The sequence below is a fragment of the Halyomorpha halys genome, unplaced genomic scaffold (assembly GCF_000696795.3).
Source record: "Halyomorpha halys isolate HHAL.00 unplaced genomic scaffold, Hhal_1.1 Scaffold799.1, whole genome shotgun sequence".
NCBI classification, from domain to species: Eukaryota; Metazoa; Arthropoda; class Insecta; order Hemiptera; family Pentatomidae; genus Halyomorpha; species Halyomorpha halys.
The window spans coordinates 473,534-491,264 of record NW_027108683.1 but is presented as its reverse complement, the minus strand read 5'-3'; the positions used below and the strand labels follow the sequence as shown (position 1 = coordinate 491,264).

Genomic DNA, 17,731 nt, shown 5'->3' with positions numbered 1-17,731 from the left:
TTGAAAACACCAATAATAATATAGTGAACATAACTTATAAGGAAGAAGAATAAAAGTGGAGAAAAGATGGGGTGGTAAAATAAAGAAAGAAGAAAGAAAAAAAAAAAAAAAAAGAATAAAACGAACCTATTAGCTTGAAAATCGAATGCCTAATGGATACTGCGCCAATAACGGCCAAACTCTTAATTAAAAAAGATGTTACAAGAATGACTTAATGTTTTTTTAAGAGGAAACATTACGAGAAGGTAAAAAATAAAAAGTAGAAAATGTTTGGAGGAAGAAAGCTTGTGAGAGGGTGACGACAAATGGTTATTGGAAGAGTTAAAAATTTATACGAACAAACGAATTACCGAATAACGAAGTACAGGAATATGACAGTGTCATGGGTATTTAACAACAGTTAAAAAGAGGAAACGTATATAAGAGGGGGACGACAAATGTGTAAGAAAAAATATAAGAATAATATTTTTTTAATATAAGTTCTCACCGTTTTGTGTTAAGAAAAGAAACAGTTTTTTTGTGCAGTAAAAGGCCCATAATGTGCAAAATCTCGCAGTAAAAATGTGTATAAAACACCTACAATAATCAACTATGTTTAATTTATAATATTGATACTTGGAAACCTTACCTAACTTTTGTTTGAATCAAATGAAGCTCAGTCCCCTTATCCTCCATTTAAATAAGTAAGGTTACTAACAGAATTAACATATCAATATCCTTACCCTTTACATACTGCTGCAGAACATCACATGCCGCAAAGCAGTGATATAAGTTGATTTACTCCTGAACTCAACCTCATCATTCCTCTTTGACCACTGAGCAGGGACCGTGAAGCATCGCCGCCTGGACTCCACAACCAATGAGCCCCCCAGCACCTCCTGCGGCCAGCCCACCGGATCCAATCACACCACCATGAGTGGACAACGCTCCAGCGCAAGAGGTCAATACCCAACTTGTACCAGCACAGTTGATGCCACTCTACTTCTTCCTGGCCTCACCAGCTGCAGCCCTTCTCATAGGCCTCCTCCTCTCATGAACCTTGAAAAAAGCCTTTTTGAAGTTATAATAGATCAAAAAGCGAAGACTGCACTCTAGGTCTCTTTGCTACTGACACAGAAGTCTCTGGGGATCATCCTCTTCTGAGCTAGGCTCTGGTTCCTAATAACAGAAGTTGAAGGGCATGGTTCATTCTCAGTGTCCTGAGACACCCCACTGGTATAGTTTCAATCCTCTGAGATGGTCTAAGTCCCAAGAAGCTGCAGGCCTTATAAACTGAAGGTGAGGAGCCTGGTTGTCCTCCACTACTAATGCACCATTCCTCTGCCCCTCTACTGTACCATAACATTGCTCATGTCTTCCACAACTGTGATATGGGAGGATAAATCCTTTTTCCATTTTAAAATGAAAGAAAAATTATAAGAAATATGAAGAAGATAGTCATGGTTGAGTTCCAAAAGAACTAAAATTGTTAACACTATTTATTTCCAACGTTTCGCCCCACTTTATAGAGCTTCAACAGGGTTAAACATACTAAAACAACTAAGAACACTCTGAAATAGTAAGATAATAAGGTACAAAAGGGTAATTTAAGGTAGGGTTAATATTATGTAAAAATAAGTGAAAAGAAAATTATATTCAAATGAAAGGAAAGAAGAAATACAATATTATAGTATAAAAAAAAAATGCGTAAGCTAAAAGGTTAAAAATGTACAGGAGACGCAATAAAATGCAAAAACAGAAAAGTAGGTATGAGAAAACAAAATTTAACACAATAAAAGACGGAAAATAAAGAAGTAAGATTTAAAAATATAAATAAAGGTCATGAAAATATAAATAAAAATATAATTAATAATGATAATAATAAATGAGTAAAGAACACATCAGGGCCACATACCTTTGTTCAAGTTTATAGCTTTACAGACTGACAGTAAATCGGAAGAGACCGGGAGTGGAGGGGAGGTGGTCGTTAACGTGAACTTATAGTACAAGAGCCCAAGAGGAGAAAAAAGTCAGTTATTTCACCCTATTTTTTTATTACTTTAATGAAAACTATGTATAGTTACTAGTCAAAACTGATGAGTCTGCCAAGTATAGGTAGAGGAAATAAAAAATGGAGGCTTTTTAAAAACGATAAAAATAATACATTTTTTATTCGGAGTTCTATATCTTTACAACTACTAACAACAATAAAAAATCTAAGAGAGCATCATTTAAAGCAGAGTAAATTTGCTAAAATGTAAGCCCTAATAGAGCTATTTACGTTCAATAGTTCTCGAGATATAGCTTTTTAAAAAGCAATATTTCATAAAAACTGTTGTACAAAACGTACTGAAAGATCAGTAGTTAGTGAATTTATTTTGAAAAATCAATATCTCAGGAAACATTTGACGTACAGATGTCTATTAGCACTCAAATTAAAGCTAGTTTAATGTACTATAAAGTAGTTTATGATGTTTATCTTCGTTGGAGTAATAGTTTACTTGAAATTTGTTCAAATAAATTGATTTATAGTTGTTAGGACATATTTTCATTTGCCAAATTTATATTCATATGTGAATATCATAAAAACTACTACCCCTACGAAGATAAGTCATAAACTAGTTTATAGTAAGTTAAATTTTCTTTATTTTGAGTGTTGGCAGACATATGTGCGTCTTTTCGATCTAGCGGTATATATTTTCCAAAATCCAACATTTTATTTAAATCAATTTATTTTAGCAAGTATTATGAAAACTACTATTCCTGCGAAGGTAAAGGTCATAAACTTCTTTATAGTCCATTCAGTTAGCTTTAATTTAAGTGCTAATAGACATCTGTACGTCACACAGTTTCTTAGATATAGATTTCTCAAAATAAATTAACTAACCACTAATCTTTCAGTAGATTTTTAAAAAATTTTGCTTTTTAAAAAGCTATATCTCGAGAACTATTGGACGTTAATAGCTCTTTTAGGGCTAATATTTCAGCAGATTTACTCTTCTTTGAATAAAGTTCTCTTAGATTTTCTGGTTTTGTTGGTAGTTTTTAAGATATAGAGCTCCGAATGAAAAATTAATTGTTTTTTAAGGTTTTTAAACAGCCGCAATTATTCCCCCTACCTATACTTGGCAGACTCATCAATTTTGACTATTAATTACACATTGTTTTCATTAAAGTAATAAAGAATTGGGGTGAGATAACTGCCTATTTTTCTTACCGGGTCTTGTACTATTACAGCTTGAGCAGCAAGACAATTTTGAAAAAACTGATAAAATATCTCTAACTGCATATAAACTCTGTCTTTTTAAAAATATTTCTAATTATAAGATAAGTGTGAGTCTATGATTCTTGCAAGGAGAATTAGAAAAATAATTATATTAAACATCTTAGGTTAATGTACTGGTAAATACAGCCAATTTCTTAATGCTAACCAAACCACAGTTATTTCAGGTAAAATATGCCAGTGTTGAAACCAATACATCTAAATTTGAGAGCAGACTCGAACCAGTAACCAGTAGTTCATCAGTAATTAGCTTTATAGCGTGTTGTGTGTTTCGGCTATGAAATAGGAGTTCTAAACAATTACTTGATTAGTTTATCTGCTTCTCATTTTATTTATTTTTCAATATCAGTATCTCCTGGTATAAATCAGTCCATCATTTCTCTAAGCACATAAACTAATTAAAATAAAGCTTATTTTCAAGAAATAAAACCCACTATAATAGCATAAATATAAGATTGAATTTTTATTTTTAAAATTCAATAATTAATCATCGTTCAGTAATACATTTCAAAAACATCTGGGCTTGTCACTAGTCAAACAGTGAACCTCCCCCGTTTTCGAAGTAGGTAGAAAAAGTAGAAAAAAAAGAAGTATCCAGTTACTTGTAAACAATGGAAATTAATTAAATTTTATGGGGATTTCTGAGTTATCTTTAACGGAGGAGAATCTAATTTTGAAATAATAACTGCAGTGTTCTTGAAAAAATTATAAAGCTATGAAGAGAAAAGTTTCAACAATTCAAATATTTCAGAATTTAATTAGGCACTATCGTCTTGCCAGTTGAAGATTCATAAACTGCTTGGTATAGTTCTGATTAATAGTATTATATATTGTGACAGAAACTTTTATAACAGAATATATTTGCATAAATATTTGTATTTATTTTTTTTTTCAAGGAATCGCCGGGTTATTATAGTGTTCATACCAACTGAAAACCCTAAAGAAGCTATTTTGAAGACAATTCATAACTGCAACACATGGCTACGAAGATAAGGTTAAGATAAACATTTTATTTCTTTTATATTCTGAAATCTCTTTATTTTAAAAATTATTAATCTCCTTTTAACCAATGGTTGTGTTATTGATCATGGTAATGCTTGGGTTTTGCCCGGATTGTCTTCGGAGCAGTCAAAAGAAACAAAAGTTTCGAAACTCAAACTCGATATACTGGTTGTAAATGTATGAATTTCAGTTAGTTGCAGTTGCTGAGTTATTGGTTGTGTTAGATTTTACGAAGTTATAGTGAAATTGGCGATAACGTGTTGGTTCCTTAATTTATTCTGTTTCAAAGTTGTATATTTCAGTTTATCTTATTATTTAGTGTAGGTTTTTTTGTGCAATTCTTTGTAAAGACTTTTAATTATAAATGTTAGATTAGTTGGACCTAAGAGTTTTCATCTTCTCAAGAGAGGAAATTTTAATCATGACTTACCATATATGGTAGTTACCTATATATGGTTTTTACCAAAATATATGCATTTATTTAAACTTTGGTTCACGCCGGACTTATATGCCCAGAAAATGATATCCTTCATATTAATATGTTCTGGTTAACTATTAAATGATTTTCTTAGAACAAATTAAATCATTTCATGTTATAGTCCTGCCCAAAACTAAGCTAGACCCAAATATTACAAGTGACAAAGTAAAGAAGAATTTCTCCTTAGAGGAGAGTGAGGAACACAATATACTCAATTCGGCCCCACCGATTCAGGAAAAAAATCGAGTTTATGCAGTGTTAAATGTATAAGTTCAGAGTTATATCAAAGGATCTTAATTGATAGATGATAGAAACATTCAAGGGTAAGAGTAATAGTCCAGACTAGTGGAGATAAGATCACCCTTAAAGAGAGTAAAATCTATCGATGGTCATTAAAAGTATTGGAGAAGTTTGTCGGGGGGTGCGGTCAGCAAAGAACAACATAAATAAACAAAACCATATTTATTTATTTTATGGCGACGTTTCAACCTGAGTTTCAGGTCATCATCAGGGCTATAGAACAAAAGAGATTACAACAACATGAATGGATAAATACGTTTAAAATAAATAAATAATAGTACTAATGAAAAAAAACTAATGAATAAATAAGTTAAAACACACAAATCGACAGGTCCACAAATTAAAATAAATAATTAAAACAATGAATAATCTCCGAGCTAATTCCCATGCAGGTGATGGTGTATGATCCCCAGGGAGTTCATAATAATATTTTCTGCTAAGATCGCAATATCCCCGATGCTAACACCTAGGCCTTCTAAGAAGCTCCTTGTTCTATCTGGTATTGTTCCGCGAGATCCAAACCAGAGTAGTAGAGTAGTAGTAAAGTATCTTTCCTGGCATGTTAGAGAAAGAAATCTTTGATAATACTAGCAGAAGATAGAATCGGACACCAAAGAGGTTCCTAAAAAAAAATATTGGCTGCATTGAGGGGCCTCTACATGTTGGCCAAGCCATAGCGAACTCAGACATGCACGAGCATGTGGATGGGTGGCTTGTACGAGTTGGCCAAAGCTCATTGCCGATCCGTCGAGACTCGTCCGAGATTGTCGGTTTTTTGGACAAAGATCAAAGGGGTTCGTGAGAGCGCTCGTGTAGTATCTCCGCCATTGTTCTTTGTCTAGTTGCAACTGAGAGCTGTTAGGAGGTTAAAGGTGTTTGTTGGTACTTTTTATGAGTTTCATATTTAATCTTATTTATTTATATTTCATTTTCTTCTTTTGTAATAAAAATAATATAATCCCAGTGCAATAACTGAAACCTCTTGTACGTCCACCATGCTTGCCTCTCTGAATAACACTGACATGTGGATGGCCCGCTCTTTGTTTACCGAGGATTTGTACAAGCCTCCGATTCGTGGCGAGCGGCCAACATGTGGATCCGCCTTTAGAAGTGTCACGTGAATAAAGGCGCACTGCAATTTATACCAATCAATCAATACTTGAAATAGTAGAAGTACTTGAAGTGGGGAGTGTTGATGAAATATCACGAAAACGGAGATTGTAAAAGAGAAGAAACCGTCAGCTATTGTTTACAGATTGACCCTCAACAATGTGATTCTACCGGCCAATTTTTGCATTGAGTCAGTGTAAACCTGAAATGCATTTGATTTTGATGCAGATGGTTGAGACATGGTGCGCTGTACCTTCCTTGCACAAATATCAGAATATCTCACAAATAAAACGATCTCAGTAATGAAGTACCATGAAGATGGTAAACTGCTCGCACTCTCGGGAAGTGGGGGTTCATGCTAGTTAATGGACATCTAAGAGTATATTTTGTAAATATTTATTGACAATTAGTTTTAAATGAATTGACTCACCAGACTTCCTAGAGAGATAATCCAGATTAGACAATTAGTTTATATTTATTTATCGAACAATAACTAAAACTTGGTATGCAGCAAGTTTTCTTCTTAGGTATTACCATAAGAGATGAACTAATTCAATAAGAAGTTTTTACCAAATGATTTTCATCTGACCCCAGAAGATCCCTTTGCCTTAACAATTGAACCTTTATTCCAAACTATCTCACTATTTTTTTAAAAGAACTTTAGATGTAACTACTGTACAAAATAATTTCAACTCTCTCTTAGTTTAAAAATAAAAGATCTGAAGTTCATTTATGTAGTTTTTCATTGGATTCGATCAATAACTGTTTTTGATAGGAGAGGTTTGTCGGGGGGTGCGGTCAGCAAAGAACAACATAAATAAACAAAACCATATTTATTTATTTTATGCCGACGTTTCGATCTGAGTTTCAGGTCATCATCAGGGCTATAGAACAAAAGAGATAACAACAACATGAATGGATAAATACCTGATGATATATGGATGAAGACCTGAAACTTCATCAGGGCTATAAAACAAAAAGAGATAACAACAACATTTAGAGCAACATACAATTGAAAAGGAATAGTATACAAACAAATTTAGAATTATACAATTTACAACAATTATACTTACATTATATTTACAATAATTATACAATTTACAATATGTTATACCTGTTTTTGTTTCAGGAGGGATGATCTTCGTAAAAACTTCAAATCTTTATTAATTTGGTGAGTTTCTTTGTATTTACCATGTTAAAAGTAATTAAATTATTTAGATTTATCAACTTTTTCTTAATATTTATCAATGAGGACAGGAAAATTTCACAATTTGAAGCTAATAATGATATTATTATGAACAAAATATAACACACATAAACAAGTATTGTCTTCACTCCTGATCTTCCTCTTCGAACCGTTATTTGGATCTTATTCAACTATTTCATTTCAACCAGGAATTCTCTCCGATTCTCTAGATTTGTATTCCATTGGAGATGTTTGAACAGTCACATGATCTTTGCAGGTGTAGTGCCCATTGTTATATTCGGTTCTCGCTGTTCATTTATTAGATAAACATGTCTAAAAAATTTGGATTATTATTTTCTATGGTTTTCTCTACTGAGCTTCATTTAACTGCTAATTGATTTGTATTCTAGGAACATATTGAATATCAATTTTATATTTCTTGGGATTTATTCATTTTTTAGGTCCGGGGGTGATACAATGTTTTACCGCATATCGTCATTATATTTGGTATGTTAGTACCAATTATACCAATACCATTAGGTTTGGTATGATAGTACGATATCACTGTCAAGGCAAATAAACCTGGCAGTTAATGGAAATGTCAGTCTACTGAAAGTACTTGTACTATTAACGATCATGCCAGACCCAGTGCGACATGCTGTCATGACTATAACTGTAACTAATAAATAATCACATCATGGTATTGGCTAGCAAATAACGGGAAGTGTACTATAGTTCACAATTGAGGTGTATAAATGTGTTAGTTAACATGACAGTAGCTTCACTGACAATACTTGTATTATCAGCTATCATGCCAGAGCTAGTACGACAGTAAAATCATGACAACCAAATAGTTACAGATATAACGATTCCCCAAGAACGGGTAAAGTGGTTGGTATTCGGTGGATGAAACCTGTATTTCAAGGCGCTGAGTGGGTATTTTTTGTTTTGGAGAATCGGCAGCTCTGTTTACAATACTAAACTATAACTTATACCATTAAAAATGATACCATCAAAAGTGATACCATCATAGTGATATCAAAAGTTATATTATCAAGTGATCATTAAAAGTGATCATATATCACTTATACCATTAAAAGTGATATATGATCATGTGATATCATTTTAATATAGTGTGTAATATTTTAAAATAAAAATTTTTATTCTTTCAGTACAAACAAAAAAATTAAAGAAATAAAAATGTTTACGTGCATAAACAGTACATTTCTTTCTTTACACTAATTATTTATAATTTACTTCAAGAATTTGCAAATATATCTCTCTAATTAAATTTCTTATTGCATTCTAATGTTTAAGATCATACTAATTTTCATCATTTTTAGGGAGAATAAACATGTTACTGGAGCAGTTAACACTCAAAGGTAAAAAAGTTTAATATTTTAATTCAGAAATAGCTTATTAAATAATTCTTTATGTTTTAGAAAATATTATAAACGGCCCAATAATAACCCAACACAACAGTCTAATGATGAATAAACTATGAACTAGAAAATATTTTTCCATCATCTCTATTTTTACTGAAACCTAAGAATGTAGGAATTCAATGAGTTCAAAACAATACGAAATAGACCTAATATTTGGTCCTAAAATATTGTTTTCTCTTATTTTTTTTTTTTCCTTTTCCTACGTCGGCCCAAGACTCCCGTTGGAGTCCTACACTGCCCTTGTTGTTATATTATAAAAGAATGGAGCTGTGGATATAAATTGTTATTATTTATTTAAATTTATTAATTTTTATTATTTAATTTAATTTGTTATTATTTATTTAATTTTAAAAATCTAATTTGGATTCTGGTATAAATTTGCACAACGCCCGAATAGTAGCCCTATCTAGATCTGCCAGTCCTTGGAGGAAAGCACTATTGTTTTGGATGAGGGGATATTTTATCCTGTATTTGTCATATCTACTGCAATTTAGTATAATATGTAATGGGTCTTCAATAGAGTTGCATGTATTACATTTATCATTATTTTTAACTTTGATTAATGTTAAGCCGCGATTTGTACGACCGTGGTTAATTCTTAATCTTGTAAGTAAGACTATATCTTTTCTGTTTAACTTGACACAAGTGTTAGAGAACCATGGGCGTGGAGAGACGTTAGGTTGGATAGTGAAATGATCTTTCCCTTTCAAACTTGACTCCCAGGCATACCTATCCTGCCATTCACTAATGAAGTCTTTTTTTAACCATCTAAAAATTTCCTGTAAAGGCAGTTTCGCATTTTCCACTCTACTCGAACATCGTTTTGCTATCTTATCAGCTCGCTCATTGCCGTAACAAAAAATTTGTTATTTGATGAACTATAAACTTCTTCTATTATGTTCTTTATTAAGTAAGAGGAAATATGTTGCCGAAGTATGTTTTTGAGTGAATTGCATACGGAAGCGGAATCTGTTAGAATTACGAGATTTATATTCTTATATTTTCTGTTTGCTATTTTTTTTTGTATTATTTAGTACAGCACCTAAACCAGACTAGCCTCGGAGTTAAACCAGCTGAGAGCATCCTAGACGAGCAAAAGCTAAGGTGGTTTGGTCACCTCCTTAGGATAGAACAGGGAGACGTGTGATCCTCGCGTAGGGGAAGTAGGGCAAGAGGAAGACCGCGCATTTCCTGGGAGGAGAGTGTTAAGGAGGGATATGGACTGGAGTAGGAGAAGGGAGATGGTCTAAGAGCGAGATATCTGATCCAGAATCTACAAATCATAACCCCATACTGCGCAAGCGATAAAGGGTATAAAATGATTATTCAAAATTGGCAAATTTTTCTAAATGGCACCAACTAGAAAAAAATTACTTCTTCAAATGCTGCAGATTATATTTATTTTCACTCTGAGTTGTTATATTGTCCTCTCTTGTTCTAATAAAGGCTTGTACACGGTCAAGCATGCGCACAATGAAGTGGTTAAAGGCGTTTTGATCCAGATTTTCTAACTTTTCATTAACAGCCTCTCTAATCTTTTGGGCAAAATATAGTTATAGATAAAACTATAACTAAATCGTAACGGGTACGATTTTTAATTGTATTCATAAAAGTTGGATACAATTTTTAATTGTTCTGTTATTATATTCGTGTATCTTAGTAAATGATAAATAAAACTATTAACAACTTGAACACTTATTTATTAATACAGCATATAGAAACACATATGGCAATATAAAGAACTTAATAACACAATTAACAAAACATTCACAAGCAGGGATGTGACATCGACGTTTACAAAATCTATTTATTGAAGACGATGTTTTACTTTTGTCTCAATTAGTAACTTAATAAAAAAAAAAAATAACTGTATAAACGAATTCCAATCAACAATGTGGTGCGATCAGGAAGTACTTCCTACCTTCACACGTTAGCAACGGATAAAGATAAATTAAAGGTCTATTCCAACATCCATTCCTGACTGATCCGGAGCATGCGTAGTAAGTGATTTTCCCTCTCAAACCCTATACTGCGCATGCTTCTTGCAGTTCTGGATAATCAGAAGTCGTTGTTGGAACGAACCTTATTTTACTGAAATGGATGTTCAAAAACATCGATGTATTTTTGGCGATGTTTTGTATACATCGATACATTAATATTGAACATCGATGTTTTGTTGTCGATGTCGTATGTTCATAAGGTGACACTCTGAAGTTATCCCGCCTTCTAACAGCACTGCTATAACCTTTAACACTTTTAAAGTCCTACTAACTTAACATTACAAGTACAGCCACAGTACTATAGTAAATAAACATTGCAACCATAGCAATTTAGTTATAGTTTTTTTATAAATTTTTTGCCGAGTTATGATGGTGGGAACGTTTGGTAGAAGTTGGGATGTTCTGTGAAGCATATCCTAGATGTGTCCAATTAGATTCATATCGGGAGAGAACAGCACCATAGCTCACGAAGGTACTCTTGGATGATTTGGTTCAATGTGGGAGAACATTTTAGTCGACTATGAGAGTGTTTTGTTTATTATTGGACTACTATGGATTCTCAGATATCTATCAATTATATTTCAGTATCCATGGCACTCTTTGTAAGTATAAGTTAAGTTTTGGTATTATCCATAATGTCTATGCCAACATGTTGCTGATGAGCCTAAATGCTGGTGTATCTCACACAACTTGGTCTGTCAAGGACCTTTCAAATCCAGACCTGGTTATTGTCTTCCAGGGAAGTTAGTTGTGGTTAACAACCAGAGAGCCAACAGTTATCAATAACCAATTCCTCAGCTCAAGAAGTAACCAATTTTTGTTATTTCTTCCCCATTCTACTTCTACTTATGGATCCACGGCGTTAGGAATCTATTAGTCCAAAAGTTAGCATCTCGAAGACGATTTAGTATAGTTTGGCCATTTATTGTTTTCATATTACATTGCAGCTCACAGTGTGGATGTCCAAAAGCTCAAGAGGAAAAAAAAAACAAAAAAAAATTTTTTTATTTCTTACCAGTTTTTGGAAGTTGGTAGTGCTTATACTTTAATGAAAACTATAAACAGTTAAGAATCAAAATTTATGGCTCTGCCAACTATAGTTAGGGGGAATAAAAATGGCGCATGTTCCGAATACACAAAAAATTCATTTTTGAGTTCTTATAAATAAAAAAAAAATCTGAACGTCTAATTATTTCTGAGTTACAGTGTTTCTTAAACCAACCTTTTTTTTTAGAAAATCGAGAAATCAACATTTTTCGAATTTATTTTGGCACATTTCATGGAAACTACTACTCCGACAAAAATACAAATTATAAACTACTTTTTAGTAAAATCAACTAGTTTTAATTTGAGTGTTAACAGACATATGTACGTCTGACAGTTCCTGACATAAAATTTTTCATAAATCAAAACATTGTTCGGACAAAAGAAATAGATTTAGTATTCCTGAAATAAATTCATAAACTACTGATTTTTGTTATGAAATATTGCCTTTTTTTTTTTTTTTTTCTGGGGAACTACTGACGCAAACTTTTTTTTTTTTTTTTAGAAAATTTACTCTAACTCAAATGATATTCTACTAGACTTTAGTGTTGTTTGTAGTTTTATAAATATGATTTTTTTTTAATTTGAAACGGACGACATTTTTATTCTCCTTGACTGTGGTTGGCAGACTCATCACTTTTGAGTAGTAATTATATAGTTTTCATCAAAGTAATAATAAAAATGGGGTGAAATAATTCCCCAGATTAAATAACATTCAAGTTCGTCAATACGAGTTGTTTTTTCGTAGCATACCTCTTCGAGCTTTATCATAAACCGAAAATCAATATGATCCGAAAATCCACCATCTTACAATATCGCATTGTCCTACATTTTATTTTTGTTTTGAAAACACGTTTTTCTCCAAATACAATTCAACTGACTTTTCCTGGCGATGAAATATTCTACTCTTATACTCTAAAGATAAAAGCAAAATTTCCTGGTTGAATTATTGAATCGTATGGGTTTTGATCTTAATCAATGATCTCAATGTTTATTATTCTGTATAAGGGGTATTCATGATCTTTAGTTTAACATGTTAAAGCTGTTAAATGGTAATACTTATGTTAAATGAAGAAATATTTCCTTCTCTTATCATGCTAAAACGATATAACATATAACATACTAGAGAGTCTGTTACTGTTACTGCTACTGTTGCTGCTAAATGGAGAATGACGTCAAACAACAGACCTGGGCCCTGTTTCATAATGAAAGCTAATAGTATTAGTTCATAGTACAAGTATAGAAACAACGAGGTAATTGCACTTATACTTATTTCTTTTCATAATAGGTAGGGCTATTAGTGACATTACAGGAGTTAAAAAGAACTAAAGTACAAGTTACTATTGTACAAATCAGTGTAATTGTATTAAGTTAAACCGGCATGAATAATAGTATTAGTTTGTACTTTATTATGAAACAGGGCCCAGCTGAGTTCTTCATCATTTTATTTGTTAGGTTACTTGCTCGTAGTTTGTGTTAGTATTGTTTTGGATGTTTTATAACTAATAAAGCAATGGATGACAATAATAATATAATGACAGTTGTCAATTAGCTCATCTTAATTCTCATTCTGAAGATCAAAAAGACACTCAGTTGCCAAACTTTTACACAACTTCCACTTTTTACTCAATTTAGGCATTATGTAATAAATTACTTTAATAAAAACTTAGAAATAAAAAATAACATGAAGTTTTGGAAGGAAAGGTTATAAAACAAGTTGCTCAGAAAATTCGCTGGATCTCTTATGCATTTAACATTTAACATGACTGTAAATAAGGCTGCTCACGATCCTATGTTATATACTTATAACATTTAACATGGTAAAACATGTTATATTGAACACAACATCATGACTAACCCTATTGTGCGACTGGATTCAAAAGCCGCCGTTTTTTATGTAGAGTGTAGGGGTGATACAAAACTTTTTTTTTTATGTATTTGTACTATTCAATTTTGAATTTGGTTCATTACAATTCTTATTTAATTATCAAAATATACAATATATATTCTACCATTTAGTTCAATATATATTGTACCAACAAAATTTGTTTATTAAGTCTCAGAACAGTCATTATTCAAAAATCGGTAGCATTTCTTACTTAATGTTTTCTAGATTATTTATAGAAGCTTTGACATTAGCTCTCATTATTGTATTATAATTAATTAGTGTAGTATCTATAAAGAATAAATGTATATATATATATATATTTTCATTTTAGGAAACATAAGAAGAGTTCTAACCCTAAAGTTGACGAGAGACGGTAAGGAAATATCAAAATGAAATGAATCCTATTATGTTTTTAAAAATAATAATTAAAATGATTTTTTACTAATGTGCGTTGAGGGGCGTATTGGAAACATGATTTATGCAGGATAGATTAGAACCTTTACCTGAATAAACCCCTTGAGTGATGATATGGTATCATCCAGTGTTGTTTAAAACACTTATAAGAACATTGATGAGAACTATCAAATACTAATAAGAAATATTGTCAGGATGGGTCAACCTTTGGTCAATGAAATTACAAAAAAAATTAAAAATACTTAATATATATAATATACATAATATTTGTAGACTAATAAAAAGTTCAAAGTACAGATTACTATAGGTCTGTATATAGGATATATATAAATTAGGTAGCATAAAAATTATTAATCCCTTTAAATTAATATGCATATTTCTAGCACAATTAATAGTAAAATAGAAAAAAAAACTCTATGTTATTCGTTTCAATAGTAATGTAATACACATTATACAGTGGATATTGTAAATTTATATTATACATTATTAATTTATCAAATGACAATATGCCCAATACCAATATCCAAATAGGATTTCAAACTGCCGATTTTCCATGTTTCATGGAATACTATGGCTACCTTAACAATTATAAATAATTGTTTAATCAGCTATAACATAATAAATCATAAATCATTGAAATCATATTTGAATCATGAAATAATAATAGGGATAAATAATTCATTAAATCATAATTGCTGGAAGCTGTACAATATACGATTGATTCTTTCTATTACTTAATTGTTACAGAGTAATTTATGACAGCTTGCATCATAAGTCCGATGATCGGTGAGTAATGTTTTTCATATCTTTAATTTTTTTAAAATAATTATCCATGTACGATTTACTCTTGTACCTTATTTATATATAAATCTTTTTACATTAGTAAGTTACTCATTTTTATTTACATTTTGTAACGTTTTATGGTTTTGAATTTTTAATCAACCGAAATGTATTTTCTGTTAAAATTCTTGTTATTAAACGTGAAATCTGTAGTAGATATAAGTTTTGTAGTGAAACTGATTCCAATACCGTTGGAATTTGAAGTTATATTATTCATTTCTGGTCTATTTTTGATATCCTAAAAGTCTAGAAAAAATTACGGCTTTCTTTTGCCGCCTTCTTGAATTTAATTGTTCAAAAATCACAATGAAATCGATTTAGGTATGTAAGTTACTAGTAGTAACCAGTATAAGAGAGGAATGCGTTATATTCATTCATCATTCAAACTAACTGAAATTTCTCTTAATTAATTATTTTATGAAAAGTGTACGGATTTTTTGACATTGATAATAATTTCATAACAAATGAAATTTTTTTTTCAAGTTCCTACATGAATTTTATACTAGAAAGGAATAATTATTATTCTGCCTTGCCCTGGATTTCATAGACACTACTTCTATTGATAGATAGTCTTCATTTTATACTTTGTCGTTCTACTAATTGTTTCGTTCTCCTTCCATTCTCTCTTAGAAGGTTTGATGTTGATGATGTTGATTTGGGTCCAACGTTTCCTCCCACCTATACACGAAAAATTTGTATAAGTAGTCAGTAATCCTAACAGACTAACTGAAAAAAATCTTTTTCTGCAATGTTTTAGTCAAAGTCGGTCTCTGCAATTTCGCTCAGTAGTTTTGCCCTTACTTCCTCACCACCAAAACGTTTCTGTTTATGAAAATGACTCAACACTTTCCCCAACACTAACAGGGGCTTAGGTGACTAATGTCTTTTCCAAAGTCATTGAACCTAGCGCAAAATTCTTCATGTTCTTCCTGACATCCAAGAGTCAGGAAGGAATCATTTGGCTTCCAGCCGTGAATAGACGGTGGGGAGGTATTTTCTCGAGCTAAAACATTCTAAAAAGTTTCCCACCGTTTATTCCACTCCTCAGAGGGGTTACAGTCAAGTGTGTAAAGAGTCCTTTGCTACTCGAGGCGCCGTTTCGATTCCGGGCTGCATAGGTTAACTTTTGATTCTTAGCTTCCTCATGGAATGAAAACTTGACCTTTCCATTCTTATTAGAATATGGTGGTAACCTATAGGAACACCTTTCTGTATGTCAGAAATGACCAGGAAGGAAGTAAACAAAAAAAAAATTTCACTCCTCCAGTTGTGTCCCTTCCATATTATTATTCCATTTTCTTAAATCTTTGGTAATTCTTCATCGGATTTGCTGAGCCTTCTTTTTTCATGATCATCCTTATATCTTCTCTTTTCACTAGAGATTAAGGAGTTAATCAACTCTTCCATTGGAAAGTTTACCTAGAGGAATAGTTAAGTTAAAATGAGTTCTATGATACAGACACAGTTGAAAAAAGATTTCGAGATTTCCATTCGAAAATCATTTCTAAAATCGTGTTTATGAAAAAATTGATTTTTTTTTATCACATGTGGTAATCAAAAGAGGAAGTATATATATGATTAATTCACAATTACACTATTTTAGCTTTCGCAAAAACTGTATGGAGAAAGAGAAATTAAGGTGATTATTTAATGATAGAGGTATAAATGTGATTGGGCAGTATGTGAATATTTCTAATTAGAAGTTTCACTCCAATAGGTGAAAATGGGAAAAACAAGTTTAGAATGGAACTGTAGTTATATAGGTTTGGGAAGTTATCTTTTGACTATGTTGTGAATGGACTTGTTTTGAGAGTTTAGGAACGCTAATTTTGAGATTTTCGTGTGCTGTTTGCATGATTACCCGTGACTTAGATTCCTTGACTAAAAGCCTTTTTATTTTATATTATCCACCAATCTGTTTTCAATTATATCCATCAAATCTAGGTTAAAAAGTTGGATGATTCTATTAGTATAGGTATAACATAGTTCTTTTTTTGTTTATATCATGTCTTTATAAAATTATCGTTCAATACTGAGCATTTCGCTCACGTATTAGAATAGGGAAATATGTATTTAGTAAAAAACATTGAAAATTAAGAAAACAAGTTATTCCAGTAACTGTTAGGGTGTATCCATGACAACTTAAGCTATTAGTTTCATAGTTGCCCAACTCTGGCACACACTAAACACGTCGACATGTTCAGTCAAGTCGAATAGCTCTAGGTATATGGTATGATGTAACTCGAGGAGTTAACATTTGCGATTTTTATTTTAATATACGATTAATATTCATTAGTTTCTAATTTCCTTCACTTTTAAAAAATAATGCAGTGCTCTGATTATCATAATTATCAGTTTTTTTTTTTTTAGTAAATTATTAAAGTATTTCTTCCAAAAAAAAATCTACAAATATTGTTATTGCTCACTATCAGTCTTGTTGTCTTGTTTATTATTAGCTTTACTAATTTAAGATATACCTTTATTTGTGGATTAGTGTTCACAATATCTCGGTTATAGTTTTTAAAAATATATTCTTATGTATCTATATTTTCAGAGAATCTCGAGAAGTGCTTGAAGATGATCCGTAAGTATCATGACGTGTAGAAAGTAACAATAGTGGTGAGCTAACAAGAATAATTGTAAATTATTATAATTTTTTAATTGGCTTATGGTTTCAATTAAAGTCCTCTACAGTCCAAATTATAACCATATTATTGATGACAACTTTAAAAACATATCCATGAAGAATGGATTAAAAAAAT

The 17,731-nt window shown here is 31.5% G+C and overlaps 1 protein-coding gene across 5 annotated transcripts in view; it reads left to right on the top strand.

Annotated features, from left to right (window-relative positions):
* The first annotated feature begins 3,784 nt into the window (after positions 1–3,784).
* Positions 3,785–17,731, top strand: part of LOC106686233 (uncharacterized) — a 111,967-nt gene continuing 98,020 nt past the window's right edge. For all 5 annotated transcript variants that reach the window (XM_024361664.2, XM_014429418.2, XM_024361666.2 and 2 more), the window contains exons 1-7: positions 3,785–4,064; positions 4,159–4,256; positions 7,282–7,323; positions 8,682–8,720; positions 14,047–14,088; positions 14,877–14,915; positions 17,524–17,553. In XM_024361664.2, coding sequence (XP_024217432.1) covers positions 4,240–4,256; positions 7,282–7,323; positions 8,682–8,720; positions 14,047–14,088; positions 14,877–14,915; positions 17,524–17,553 — 209 coding nt within the window. In that variant the 5' untranslated portion in view covers positions 3,785–4,064; positions 4,159–4,239. The remainder of the gene's footprint in view (positions 4,065–4,158; positions 4,257–7,281; positions 7,324–8,681; positions 8,721–14,046; positions 14,089–14,876; positions 14,916–17,523; positions 17,554–17,731) is intronic.